This window comes from Prenolepis imparis, unplaced genomic scaffold, assembly GCF_030444845.1.
Source record: "Prenolepis imparis isolate NDT839.2.m4 unplaced genomic scaffold, iyPreImpa1.0 SCAF_13, whole genome shotgun sequence".
In the NCBI taxonomy this organism is placed as follows: Eukaryota; Metazoa; Arthropoda; class Insecta; order Hymenoptera; family Formicidae; genus Prenolepis; species Prenolepis imparis.
Window position 1 is genome coordinate 5,106,419 of NW_028141171.1, and position 14,711 is coordinate 5,121,129.

Genomic DNA, 14,711 nt, shown 5'->3' on the forward strand with positions numbered 1-14,711 from the left:
GTATTGACATCCCGCCAGTCAGCGGCCCGTCTAGACTTAATTATACTGTCAATGCAATTGACATTGCGGTAATCTCTCATCTCAGGGATCACCAGCTGCGAAACGTGTGACGTTCGCCAATAACACAGTTCCGGTTACGTTCCGCGTGTGACGCACAAACCTCTCCCCATTCCCACCCCCTCGTTGTTCACGACGTAATTAGCAACATAATTAAAGCGCTTGCTTTCGGTAAGCGCGAGGGATAATTGTGCGGTAAAGCGCGTGCAAACGAGCTTCCCGTTTTTATCACAACCGAGACACACACACACACACACACACACACACACACATATATACATATATATATATATACATACATAGAGAGAGCTTGATTAATCGCGGGAACACGCGGGAACGCTGAAAGCACACGAAGACAAGATTACACCTTAGCGAGAGAGAGTGAGAGAGAACCCGCCGAGTTTCCCCTTAATTAAGCGTTCGCTGATAAGCCGCGTGCAGTTTATACGTTTAGCGCCAACGAGACGGTCGGACGAGGAACGAGATACGTGTTTCGGGAGATAAATCCCTAGGAAGAGAACGGGAAGAATGTTGCTGTTTAAATAATTTATTTAAATGGTTCTCTTGTGCCAAATACAGGCGTCAATTTCTCTACGTCTTCTACCAACAGAGCAGAACGAAGGCAAATCGACGCTTAATATCGCGTGATACCTAAACTATAATGATATATTGCGTATACGTCTATATAGATGCCTTACAACCTGTTGAATACGGAATTGCTTGCGTCAAAATCTATGACAGGGGAGGTAGGTAGAGAGGTAGGATGATAAATTACTTGACCCAGCTTTGGAGATCAACGCGAACTAGTCAAAAATCAAATATTCACCCCCTCTCGACTAATTAACTCTCCGCGTTTATTTCAATTAAATTATTATATGAAATATTATAAGAAAACTGCGCGATATCGCAATTTAAATTTTAATGAAAATTTAGGTGTGAAAAGAGCTAATAAAAGCCAAGTACATATATTAGGTGCAAAAATATTATTTTTAAATTCCTCTATACTTATTTTGTATAAAATAATAGTTTGTATATTATCAAATAATATAAATTATATATTATTTGTGAAATAATATTTTAATATATTATAAATATTATTTTATATAAAATAATTATATATTATAAATGTAAAATAATATTTTGTACAAAACAAATATAGAGAAGATTAAAAATAATTATGTTATACCAAATATCTGTGCCTGACTCTTACTAGCCCCCTTTTTCATATCTGAATTTATATTTATATGTTAAAACCCTTTGGATTTATTAAATTTCAATGATATTCGCCGCATATTAGGCCCTGCGCACAATAGAGAAAATATTAGGAATAAATATTAAATATTAAGAATAGGAATTATTTTAAAATAATAAAATTGAAAGAACTCTGATATAAAAATATAAATTCGGGTATAAAAGGCTCTTTATCGAATTTGTATTTTTATCAATATCAGAGTTTTTTCGATTTTATTATTATAAAATAATATTTATTCCTATTATTTTCTCTATTATGCGCGAGGCCTTAGGTTTCGTTGGTCTTTAAAAATACCGACGACATAAGGCAGCGCGCCTTATAATTTACTTCCGCCCTTTAGAGAAGCGCGTTGGAGGCCGCCGCTGTAATTAGGTAGTCACGTTCAGCGGCGGTTTACCGCTTAATTCAGCCGCGACTTCTCGTACGGCCTGGTACTTTTTAAAGGTCGCTTTACGGCCTTACCCGACGGCTATTCCCGTCAGGAACACACCGGGAGTTGTTGCCCCCCCCCCCCCGTTGTTTCACGACTTGGTCCAAGTTCGAGGCTTTAACTGGGGCAGGAACGGGTCCATTAATTTACGGCCGTACTTTGTTATCCCCGGTTCCGTTCCCACTTCCGGTAGGAGCCGCGTCCTCGCTGAAACCATCTACGCGAACGATATTTTAATTAATCCATTCCTCGTCTCCGAAGAAAAACAGACGCTATTATTTCTGCGCGAAGTCGCATTTAATAAGAGTCGCATTTAATACACAAAATATTCACGAATATTACGCTACTGTAATAAAATATTTATATTATATTTATTTCGTATCTTGACCCACGAAAGATGTATGTATATGTGCTTGCGCGCAGCAGTTACCGAACACAGGATTCGGAAGCTGTAAATATCGCTCCGGGCGTAACCGCGTACATTATCCGAGCGTGTAACTAAAACCTGCACAACATTGCAGCTATTGCCCCCAAAATCATTGTATGTATAACTGGAATTTATCGAATCATATTGAAGCTAAATACGGATCACAATATTTGCGACGTGCCATCAACTATTGACATTTGCCGATTTTACGATTTTATCGTTAAACACGATTAAAATTGCTCGATGCCAGTGGTGTGATTTTTATCATTTCCAAAATTGTCGTGTAAAAAGATATGTTTCGTTGCTATTATCCTAAACTTTATTATATTACATGGAAAAAAATTATCATAGTTAATTTTTAAATATCCCCCTTAGATTTAAATATTAAAAAAATTTGTTTAAATTAATTAAATTTTTTTAAAAATTTAGTTATGCCTAAATTTTAGCTATTGTAACTAATATTTTTAATTTAATTTAATTAAAATACATTTTAAATGCATTTTATGCGTTGTTTAATATTTTTAAGCTATAGTTTAGTAGGGAATTCCCTGTTTTAAATTATAGTTAAAAATATTAATCACCATAAGAGAGCTAAAATTTAGACATGAGAATTTTTATATAAATACACCCTAAAATTTAGCTATAATGGTTAATATTTTTCTCCTGTGTTTGATAGAAAAAAGAAACCATTACATTTATATATAGAATTACTTTATTTATCGTGGCGATAGTTTTTCGGCTTTTCGATCACGTGATAAAAAATTTACCTTTAGAAGGATGAAACGATCAATCCTCCATTCTTGTTCGTCTCTATAAGCTCTCATTCAATTTTATACAGTCAAGCTCGATTGATTCGGAATCGCTTGTCTATAGAAGCGAGAAGCTGATTCCATCGCGTGTCTGCTATCTCATCGATCTTATTTAATTTTCAAATGGATCTGCCAGGAATCTTAAATCGCTCAAGGGGATTGAAAGTAATCCTTACAAGATCAGGGTACAGGTTTGCAACTCGAGAGAGAGTTGCTTCTTTCGCCCGAGCTATTTGGATGATTTGAAATTCGAGAAATCGAGGATTCCTCTTCGAAAGTGTGTCGCGAGAAATCCTTGTAATTATTTCTCGATGATATATATATATATATATATATATATATATATATACACCATTATATAAGCGATGGCCCTTCTAAAAGCGATGTTCGAATTCCGCATTATCGGAATTTCGGGCGTTATCTGATTACGAACAGCGCGAGAGAGAATCATTCAATAAATTGCGAATTTTCCGCAGAGAAAGAGAGAGAGATACACAAAACGCATAATCGTGTATATTCGTGATATTAGAACGACGTATCGAAATACAAAACGGCCGAATAATTTATAAATGTGCCGCGCACACGAAATACGATTATCACGAAAAATTTGGCCATTTCGAACGGCTCAATTTTTTACATCGTTTATTTGCGGATAATACTCGGAATTGGAATGTATACAGAAGAGAAATAGAGGCGCGTTTCAATATTTTCCATATATTAGAGATTTTACGTAAAATATCTATAACAGTTACAATGGGGACCCTTGATCGAATTATGATCATATCATCACGTAAACAGTGTATTTTATATATGTACGTAACAAAATTGATTTTAAATAGTCAGCAGCGCGTGAATTCGTGATACTGTCCGTATTATAATTATGCAAAATTAATCGCCAATGGAAAATAAAATTGATAACGATGTTCCTGTTGATTTCAAATAAATAGATCATTATCAATCAAAATATCGATAAGACGATAATTCACCGTGCATTCTAAATATATTTTTTTTAAATCATAATATTTCGTTTTCCTCTTTCTCTACTTTTTTGAAATATAACAAACATGCCGAGAGCGAGAGGTATTTTCAGTTTGAATACTATTTCTTGAACTTTTTCCGAGGCTATAATTCTAGCGAAGCTTTTATCCAATAGAATCTTGTGACTGTAAATACGCACTTCATATACGAAACGAAGTTCTACGAGAGAGAGAGAGAAAGAGAGAGACGATGTCTCAGCAATTGAAATATAAGTGTCTAAATATAGCAATACGGATGACTTCCCTTTTCATGGCGTTTCGAAGAAACTTCTTGTTACATAAATGCCTGCTTACTACTTTTGCTACTTTTTGTGTGTCTTTATGCAATTTTCTCATCCCTTTTTAAAGATAAATATTTCCTTCCATGTGCGATGTACACTAGGTAAACAAGTAAACACAACGTCGTTTATAAAAACTTAAAAAAACGCCGAATTTTGTGTCGTTAAGAATATTCCGCTTCAATACAGAATCGAGAAATTTATTTTTCTAAAACAATAAAATCTGTATAAGAAATATAATCACACGATTTCAAAATTTATAACTTTCTTTTAGAGTTTTATTTTTTTTATTTTTATTTTTGTTTGCATATTATTATTATCAATTTATTAAAAAGCTTTTACGCGATTGATGTAAATGATAAGGAGCCATAACGAGCGAGCCATTTTGTCGCTACATCCTATATCATCTCTCTTACACGATGTTTCACCTCGAACCTTCGGTCAAAAGAGAAAAAAAATATTGCCGCGCGCTCACGTAGGGCACGCGAAGGAAAAATAAGCGATTTTCGTGTAGAGTCGTGACCTTTTTTACGATACCGTCGAGAGAGCTCAACCTGTCGGCGCCGACGAGCGACATTGTCGCGGAAAAGTGTCGAGTCACATATACGGGCTGTTTACTAACTGCTAGCTAGTTCGGGCTAGGGTTTATACCAGCAGATGGAGAAAAGAGACCTGATTTCTTATTTGGATTCATTCTACGCCAGAGAGCAAGTTTTGTTTCGTGCCAAATTCTATTTTTTGAGCATATTTAGCTAGAGTGCACTTTCGAGGATAAGTACGTAAATCAGACGGAAGAAGAGAGAGAAAGAGAGTTAAGTATAAAGTATAGACACTTCGAAGATACACATATCCTCCTGCGTGAAAAGAGCGACCATGAGTTATTGATTGCTTGGAAAATGTGGTGCGTATATAACCTTTTCGCTCGTTCTCTACAATAACTTCGTTGTGAACCAACGAAGTTAAACTGCGAATAATTTACTAATGGAATTGTTTCGCGTAGCTACCCATTCGTACAAATCTATTGTTCGGTGAATCGTAACATTATAAAAAAGAAACATTAAATATATACGGCGTGTACGCAATAATTAATTACACTTTCAAACTTGATCGTCAATTAAATATCGGTAAGATTTTTTTTCTCAAAAGAAAAGACCATATTTTTGTACTAATTTATTATTCTCTCTTTGTTCAAAAAATTAAAATAGAATTTTTAATATATAAGATGCACACTAAAAATGCATGTGTGTTAATAGTTTCTTCATTTCTTGATATCACTGAATAATATTTGCATTTTTGCTACGTGATATATAAACAAAATAATTAGTATTTAAAATATAGTACAAAATAAATGATATATACGCAAACATGTTCTCTTTTACTGAATTATAAATGTGAAATAAAATAACTTATCTGTGTATCGTTAATTACAATTTTATTTAGAGTATTTACTAGATTTTACTAATTAGAAATAAACATTTTAAATATGTATTTTTATCAAAGACTTAAAATAAATAATTACATATTTTTCTCATTATACCTATAACCAATAAAATATCTGAAGAGTATTGTCATGAATTTCGAGTAACTCTCTCTATATGACATATATTTCAACATATTCATTTTTACTTGCTATTTACATGTTTATTCTAATTATATTAATTAGTGTAAATGAAAAGAAAACTTTAAATATTTATACCCCAAAATAAAAATTTCTGATTTCTTCTTTTAAAATTTTATTATTTCAATCAATAATTTTAATTATTATACATGATTCCTATCTATATTTCTAGATCTATATCTGTCTACATATATTTATTATCTTCACGGAGAAAAAAATAATTTTTTAAATAATGTTTCCTTTAAACACAAAGTTATATTTAAACGATTATTTTCAAAGATTCATTTGAAATGTGTTACCGAGATACAAAAGTAATCATCTATAAGCGCCGATTATGCCGTATTGCGCATCTCGCATATGCATAAAGCGAGGATGCACCATAAAAAGTAGAGGTACGAATAATACGCGCGTTTCGCTTTTAAGGCAGCTTCTCATATTCCGCTCGTATGGGCAGAATATACGCGAGACTCGCGAAAAGGAAGGGCACAATGATAAAAATCGTGGCCGCGCCACGTTCAGGCAGGAAAGGGGATTTTCTCTCGGACAGAGGAAGCTATGTCCTCCGTAATAACAATTTACAATTATCTCGATTATATATCTTTATAGGGGAACCTACGACTCCTGCTACGCCATGTGACGTTTTTCCTGGTTAGCAATCACACCACGGCACTCACGGATTTGAGTCACGCTCGACAATCCGTGGTAACTTCCGCTTTGGCTCTAATTAGAACCGTCGCGGAAAGCGAAACTGCCGGGTAGGACATGTCGACCGGGAAGAAGATGTCACTGAATTTTCCGATCGTCCGTTGTCGCACCTGAATTCTAATTCTTCGATGCAATAAAGAGAATTGAGCGCGAGAGTTTTACGGCACGTTATTTATTACAAGAGAGGTCCACAAGAAAATTATATCTTTGATAATGAAAAGGACATATATGAATATACACAGTCTTAAAATGAAAAATCAGCATTTTTCTGAGAAAGAGTGACCATAAAATGGCCCTTAAAAAATCCCCTTTTTAAGCAAATGAATTGAGTAAGGTTGGATCATTTGGAAAGGTTTTTAAAAGTAGATTATTATTTGGAAAGAAACTATTACATTATGACGTCGTGGATCAAAATTCCAGTTAAGTTTTCTTATCGCCATCTACAATTTACTTTAATAGATTTTAATTATAAAATAATCGTCTTTTATTATTTTATTGATCCAAAATGGTTCGTGATAACACGATAAAAGTAAATAAATTTTAAATCAGCAAAAAATTAGCTTCAATCTAATATTTTTTTTATATTTTTTTATTTCTGCTCAAAGAGAGGATTTTCTGGGCGTCGTTTTTAATCAATTATTTGTCATTTAATGTTTTACAAAAAACAATTTGATATAGACAGAGAGCGGGATAAAAGTTGGCGAGAAAAAAAATATCACTTCAGAGTTGCCCTTGCATTTTCATCACAATGATTTCTCCGGATTTTACAGTATTCATTTCTTTATTTTTCAATCGCATGCAAATCTCTCCCCGTTTAATCTTCTCTCTATTATCTCCGGCTGTCCGTTCTAATAATGGAAACGGTCAATGTCGCACAATGCGAACACCGCTCTGTGTGACACAAAGATTTAAGTATTAATCTAGGATAAAACACGCGCATTTTCTTTCACGTGGAAAATGAAAAAGAGCGTGTCGCCATAATTTTTCAGATATACTTCGAAATTGCGAAGTCTTCCTCTCGCTTCTTGATTTTTCGCCAACAGACTCCAATCTTCTATTGGCGTGTGATCAATTTCTCGAGTACCGAAAGAAAAGTGTCCGTATAAAAATAAAAAGCCGCTTGCTAAAAAAAAAATATATTCTTACACGCAAATAGGTGACATTAATTTCGACAGCGACACTTTTTTTTGAAGAGCGTTTTAAATTTAATTTTTTTTTCGACAATAACGCGTGACATACATATAACGACGATGTAGTTATTTATTTTATTAATTATCGTAAAGCACGCTCAAACGCGCGTGAAACGATGTTTATTATTCGCGGTCTGCGAACTGTCATGACATTTTACATTTACTTTCATTTATGCAACAGCATAATGTACATTTTATATGAATATTTTACAGGGGGCAACGCGGTATAATATATTTAAAACATGCCAGGTTGCTAATTCAGTGCAATGTCGCTTTTTCGTACGTTAATTTCACACTTTGTGGTTACGCGCTAACGAAAAATCTGGTCAGAGACTCTCGCGAAAAAAAATATATATATAAAGCTACGTAGAAGAAACGCGTGAGATAAATAACAATGCGGCGGACTATAACTATATATTTATCACCGTTGAAGTGTATTATGCATTACGTAGATAAAGTTTTACGTAAGCCGCTTAAAAACCGACACGCAAATTTGTAATAATCTCATTAATAGTTTCGCGTTGCCAGAGAGAACAAAGTACTCTCTCCCTTCTCTCAAGAGAATGCTATATATTATATATTAAAATATTTCTTATATATTCGTTCGAAATGGGGGAGAGCGTGGAAACTTGGCGTTACAATCGGAATGAGAAATCGCGAATTCTCTCTTGGCTGCTGCAAAATGAGGTAATCAAACTTTAGGTCGCATTTACTCTCCGCGCTCCACTTTATTTTCCATTTCCATGCATTCGTCTACTTCTTGCGTCATCCCGCAAGAAACGAAACTCTCTTTCTCCCTCTCTCTCTCGGACGTATTTTCAACTCTTGCCAAGCGGCAATATTTATCCAAGTCCTTCATTCAGATATGTTCTTATTATACCTCTGCTCTTATAACGCGGTGGTGAGAGATTGAGTGCACTTTTACTTTGTTGCTACGCCGCTGTTTTATCGCGGAACTCGCGAAAGAATAAACGCGAGTTGCTGCAGAGCATCGACAGGTTCAGATGGGACGATGATTTTTACGCGAACCGACCTCGCGGGAGAAGCTCGTGAAGCGAGTTTTTTTTTCCTTTTTTTTATTGCCGGCATTATTTGTTGTTTAGATTTTGTTACGAGGCGCATCTTGCTCGTATATAGTGCGAGTGTATATTGATGTTTGCACGCGTGCTTTCATGTTACACGTCGTAACTTTGGCGCGTATATATGTATAACCGGAAAACTCCGGCCTCTAAATACTTAACTACGATTTCCTTCGCAGTATTTCTTTCGCGTCGACATCTCAGATGATGAAAGGAATAGGGCGTCTAAATAATTCACCTTGTTTCACACACTCCACATTATCATTAAAAGTTTGAATAGGAGTGTATTATAATGCATTTATAAAATTATTTTCTACATATATGTATGTTAAACAGAAATGTCCATTTTCAGAAATTATAATTATAATGGTAGACATTTTTTTATCTTATTTAGTGCAATAATTAATTTTTGATGATTGGAATTAATCTATCTTTCAATTAAATCTAATTATATTATTTATACTATTTGTGGAAATAGCTTTTATGTAACGATATTACAATAAATTTTATTTCAAGAATTTCGTATGCTATGTTATTTTCCCTTTTCTTATTTTTACAAAAATATTTATATTTTACTTCTCTGTAATCTAAGATAATATATTGAATTTCTATTGAACGCGTACAAAAAAGATACGAAGTGAAGAAAAATATAAAATAAATTGCAATTTTATCATTTTTTATAAGATAAAATATAAATGAATAATTATATACGTCAAATATTTTGATTACAACTATTTTAATTTTAAACATTAATTTTATAAGTATATTTATATATAATTAAATATAATAGAAAATTCCGTAAAAATATGAGAATTTAGAATATTACAAAATAAATATTTATATTCTAAACTGCAGCTCTTTTTTACAAATTGCAAACACGGAAAGCGTGTGAGTTACAACCTAGATTAGCGTTTTATATATGAAAAAATATCATAAAACTCACGTGGTTTTCAAAATACCAAAATATTTTCAACAATTTGTCACCGAAGTGCAGTAATCCTTTCTATTTAGGCAGTTTTTGCTTTCACTCATTATTTGCATCCCTCACTTTAGGCTTTGTGACGGTAAAAGGGAGGAGTCGAAAAAAAAGTTTCTCAAACGCGAAACCGTCGATGCGGAAAATTCAACTTTGAAGATCTCTCTGAAATTTATGCGTTCCACGATCCCTCTCTCGCTCGCCCCCTCCCCCTCTTAATATCGTGCAACATCGATAGCCCCGTAGATTTCCGTGGCATTTTAAACGAAAACGATAAAAAACGACCTGCTGCCCCCTTCAAACCCTCTCCATCCCCAATCTCTTTCCCCTATTCCGGCGCAAGATATCCGCGAAGGAGAAGCTTTATAACGACTTTGCGAGATTCGCAGAGCTCGCACACGAGCGGAAAACGACTTCCTAAGTGCGAAAATTTTTAAAGCTACCGGGAGAAAATTTCTGAGCCTTCCCCCCGTCCCCCGTTTTAGAGCCGTTAGCGAAACTTCGTTTATGCCGCGCGCGAGTTTGTCTCCGATGATACGCACGATGAGAGATTGAGAGATTTACACCGACGACGCGCGTTCATCGTTCTCTTGCATCGCATTTTAATGCAGTCGGCAGTTTATATACACATATATACACAGAGAGGAGAGAGAAAATCCTCTTTCCGTCCCTCCGCGACTTCTCACCTGCGACTTTATAATAGCGCGACACGCTCAAATCCGATCTCGTACATTTTTCATGATCATCGGTGGTATATCGGAATAAATTCGGATTTTTCCCGTTTTTTTTGTTCCGTTGAAAATAAAAAATTATATGCGTTTCGATGAATTGTACACTATGAGACATCTAAATCAAATTTTATCTGTAAGCGGAATTGAGTACGCGAAGGAAGGATCGGAACAATTTAATGGAACATCGTGCATCGTTTCCAACAAATTGTTTGTTGTGTTTCAAGTTGAATTTTCCGAGTATTATCCGAGTGAGGGATAACAGGTCCATCTCTCATGCATGGAACAGAGAGTGTTCGCTCTCACAAACGAATCCGCAAACGTTTTTGTTGCAGGTCGAGATGAAAGGGATCTCCGGACCAATTGAATTTAAAGAAGGACGCAGAATACAGTTTAAATTGGATCTGCTGAAACTGAAACAACACTCGCTCGTCAAGGTACGCCGTGACTTACCGTGCAAAAACAGAAAGCGCGCGTCGGCAAAGCAACGTGAATATATGTATATAACACGCAAAACAATATATATATATAATTATATGTGCGAAACTAGGTCGGAGAGTGGCGTCCCGGCGCCGGCGTCAACGTCACAGATACCACTGCCTTCTTCGAGCCTGGCATCGAGAATGTAACTCTGATCGTGATCACTATTCTGGTGAGTTGTGCATATAACGACAGCTTTGTTATACGCTTAGCGGATAAAAATGACATCACAAGAAGAGAGAAATACATACTTTCCACGAAAAGAATTTTCACGCATTTTTATATCAATCTATGCAGATGTGTTAAAATGCAAATGCATAAAAAACAAATAAATCAATAACAATTAGCAATTTTAATTATTTTTGAGATTATAGCAAAATTTATTAAATAAAAGTTATATGTTTAAAGAAGGTTACACCATATAATGACGATGATTGTTTATAAGATAAATATATAATACATATATATGTATATAATATTAAATTATAAATATTATATATATATAATATTAAATATATATATAATTAAATATATCTATTTTTCTCATTTATTCTGCATATAAACTTAATAAGGTAAGATGATCAAAAGATATAATTTATAGAGATATTTCATAGTTGGCATGTAACATAAAATGACATTTCTAAATTAAAACCTTCACTTTTCTTCGAAAATTAACGTGCTAATTATTATTGGTTCGCAATAATCGCTGCTGTAGAAAAGATCAGCGACAAAAACGAGATTGTCGCATATGCCAAGATTGTTTCAACTGTCCGATAACTGTCGTCGTAGCAACCCACCCATTTTGGAGAAAACGAATCGAATGAGGGACGCGCGTTGAAAGTTCCTCGATATGGTCGGCGCCAACGTGTCTCGTCGTAAATTCGCGTTACGGTCTCAAAGCGTTTTCCGTTATTCTTGCATGAATCTCGTACGCGACACCGCACGGATGCAAGAGATGCCGTACGTGATGATGCATCACGAGAAAAACTGCGCCAGGAATTCGCGGTTTTATGGTTTTTGCGTGGATCTCCTGACGAGGGAGGTGGGCTTCTCGTATCGCTTGGAGCTGATACCGGACAGGAAGTGCGGTGCGCGGAATCCGGAAACCGCGGCGAATGGAACGGCATTGTCAGAGAGCTCATGTGACATGTATGATTTGATTTATTCTGTTTCACTTTTAAAAATTAAAAAATTTTTACTTTGTTTTACCTGGATCCATCAATGAATTGCATATTAGATTAGATCTTTTGTTCACTTATATTTTGATTATTCATAATAATTTAACGTGCAACGCTTGTGATTAATCGAAAGCGTATCGCGGCTGACCAATACAAAGTTTCTTGAAGAAACTTGTGATTAGATACACAAGCAAACATCATAATTCAAACGATGTATGGGCTACAGCGAAATGGAACATCTAATCATGTAATTATATTTTTTTATATCTCGAAAAAGTTTACAAAAAAAATCTTGTTTATATTAATAAAATTATATAAATAGATACATAGATACATAATTTTATATATACATATATTAAACTGTCAAGACATTAATGAGATTTTATCTAACAAAGAAATTTCGCAGTAGTGAAACTTTATATTGGTCAGCCACGATACGCTACCAATGAATCACAAGCATTGTACGTTGAATTATCATGAATAATCAAAATATGAGTAAATAAGTGGTTTAACCTGATATATAAAACGTCCAGATAACGAAGTAAAAATTTCTTGAAAATAATTGAAACAATGGACTATAGTAAAATAGGACATCTAATCGTGTGATTATATTTTTTACGTCGTGAAGAAGTTAATTATTCATGATTATTTAATTTAATACTTGTAATTCACCAATAATGTATCGTGGCTGACTAATATAAAGTTTCACTACTGTGAAAATTTCTTTGTTAGAAAAAATCTCGTTAATGTCTTGATAGACCAATACATATCTACTTTGTACATATATATTATATAATTTTATAAGACGTAAAAAATATAATCACACGATTAGGAGTCCTATTTTATTGTAATCCATACATTGTTTCAATTATGGTCAACTTCTATTTTGTTATTTGGATCCATCAACGAATTATATATCAGATTATACTACTCGTTTACTTATATTTTCATTATTCATGATAATTCAACGTGCAATGCTTGTAGTTCATTAATAGCGTATCGTGGCTGACTAATATAAAGTTTCACTACTGTGAAAATTTCCTTGTCCGATAAAATGTCGTTAACGTCTTGATATATATATATATATATATATAATTTTATTAACAAGAGTAAGAAACAAGATTTGTTTCTTGTAAACTTCTTCAAAACGTAAAAAATATAATCATATGATTAGATGTTCTATTTTGTTGTGTATAATCCATACATCGTTTTAATTATGATTACAAGAAATTTATATTTTATTACCTGGATTCATCAACGAATTGCATATTAGATATCAGATTAGATAACTTGTTCAATTATGTTTTGATTATTTATGATTATTCAATTTAATACTTGTGGTTCTCGATAGCGTATCGTGGCTGATTAATATAAAGTTTTACTACTGCGAAAATTTCCTTGTCCGATAAAATGTCAATACTGTCTTAATATATATATATATATATATATATTGAACTATTAAGACATCAACGAGATTTTATCTGACAAGGCAATTTTCGCAGTAGTAAAACTTTATATTAGTCAGCCACAATACGTTATTGAACTACAAGTATTAAATTAAATAATCATGAATAATCAACTTCTTCAAAACGTAAAAAATATAATCACACGATTAGATATCCTATTTTACTATAGTCCATCGTTTCAATTATTCTCAAGAAATTTTTACTTCGTTACTTGGACGTTTTATATATCAGATTAGACCATAAGTACTTATGTTTTACATTACTTATGTTTATATAACTTGTTAACTTATATTTTGATTATTCATGATAATTCAACGTATAATGCTTGTGATTCATTGATAGCATATCGTGGCTAACTAATATAAAGTTTCACTACTGCGAAAATTTCCTTCTTAGATAAAATCTCATTAATGTCTTGACAGTCTATCAATATATGTATATAATTATGTATAATTATGTATATATATGTACCTATATTCATATATAATTTTATTAATAGTGATAATATAAACAAGATTTTTTTTGTAAACTTCTTCGAGATGTAAAAAAATATAATTACACGATTAAATGTTCCATTTTGCTGTAGCCCATACATCGTTTGAATTATGATCTTTGTTTGTGTATCTAATCACAAGTTTCTGTAATGCTGACCAGTCGAATCTATTCTCCTAGTAATTCATTATGATCAATTACACCGTTATCTCACCGTATCGTAGGACGGAGGAGCTGTGACGTGTGAAGGTAAATCACAATGCGGTGTGTACGCCATAATACGCGCGTGATATTGGCAAGTTACAAATACCATCCGATATGAAATAAGATCGTAAATCGATCAATGATAGCAAGTAAGTTAATTAATGCTGCCGCATCGCGAAATGTATCAATCAAGTTTTTCACGTAATTAAAAGCTTTTATTTTTTTTTTATCTGATTCTATGTATAAGGATATACCTACACATATGCGCGTGATTCTTCAAGAAATTTTTATCTCGAAAAATGGGA

General features: G+C 33.6%; 1 protein-coding gene, 1 long non-coding RNA gene and 1 pseudogene across 3 annotated transcripts in view; 2 read left to right on the top strand and 1 right to left on the bottom strand.

Annotated features, from left to right (window-relative positions):
* The window catches only part of LOC145944696 (uncharacterized), a 216,568-nt gene that overhangs the window by 189,477 nt on the left and 12,380 nt on the right, over positions 1–14,711 (bottom strand). The window lies entirely within an intron of this gene.
* The window catches only part of LOC145944689 (glutamate receptor ionotropic, kainate 2-like), a 181,160-nt gene that overhangs the window by 112,724 nt on the left and 53,725 nt on the right, over positions 1–14,711 (top strand). For both annotated transcript variants that reach the window (XR_014426723.1, XM_083053221.1), the window contains exons 9-10: positions 10,922–11,023; positions 11,137–11,238. Coding sequence is in view for 1 of the 2 variants with exons in the window: in XM_083053221.1 (XP_082909347.1) it covers positions 10,922–11,023; positions 11,137–11,238 (204 nt within the window). In the remaining variant the exon portion in view is untranslated. The remainder of the gene's footprint in view (positions 1–10,921; positions 11,024–11,136; positions 11,239–14,711) is intronic.
* LOC145944698 (glutamate receptor 1-like) lies at positions 11,692–12,711 on the top strand (annotated as a pseudogene).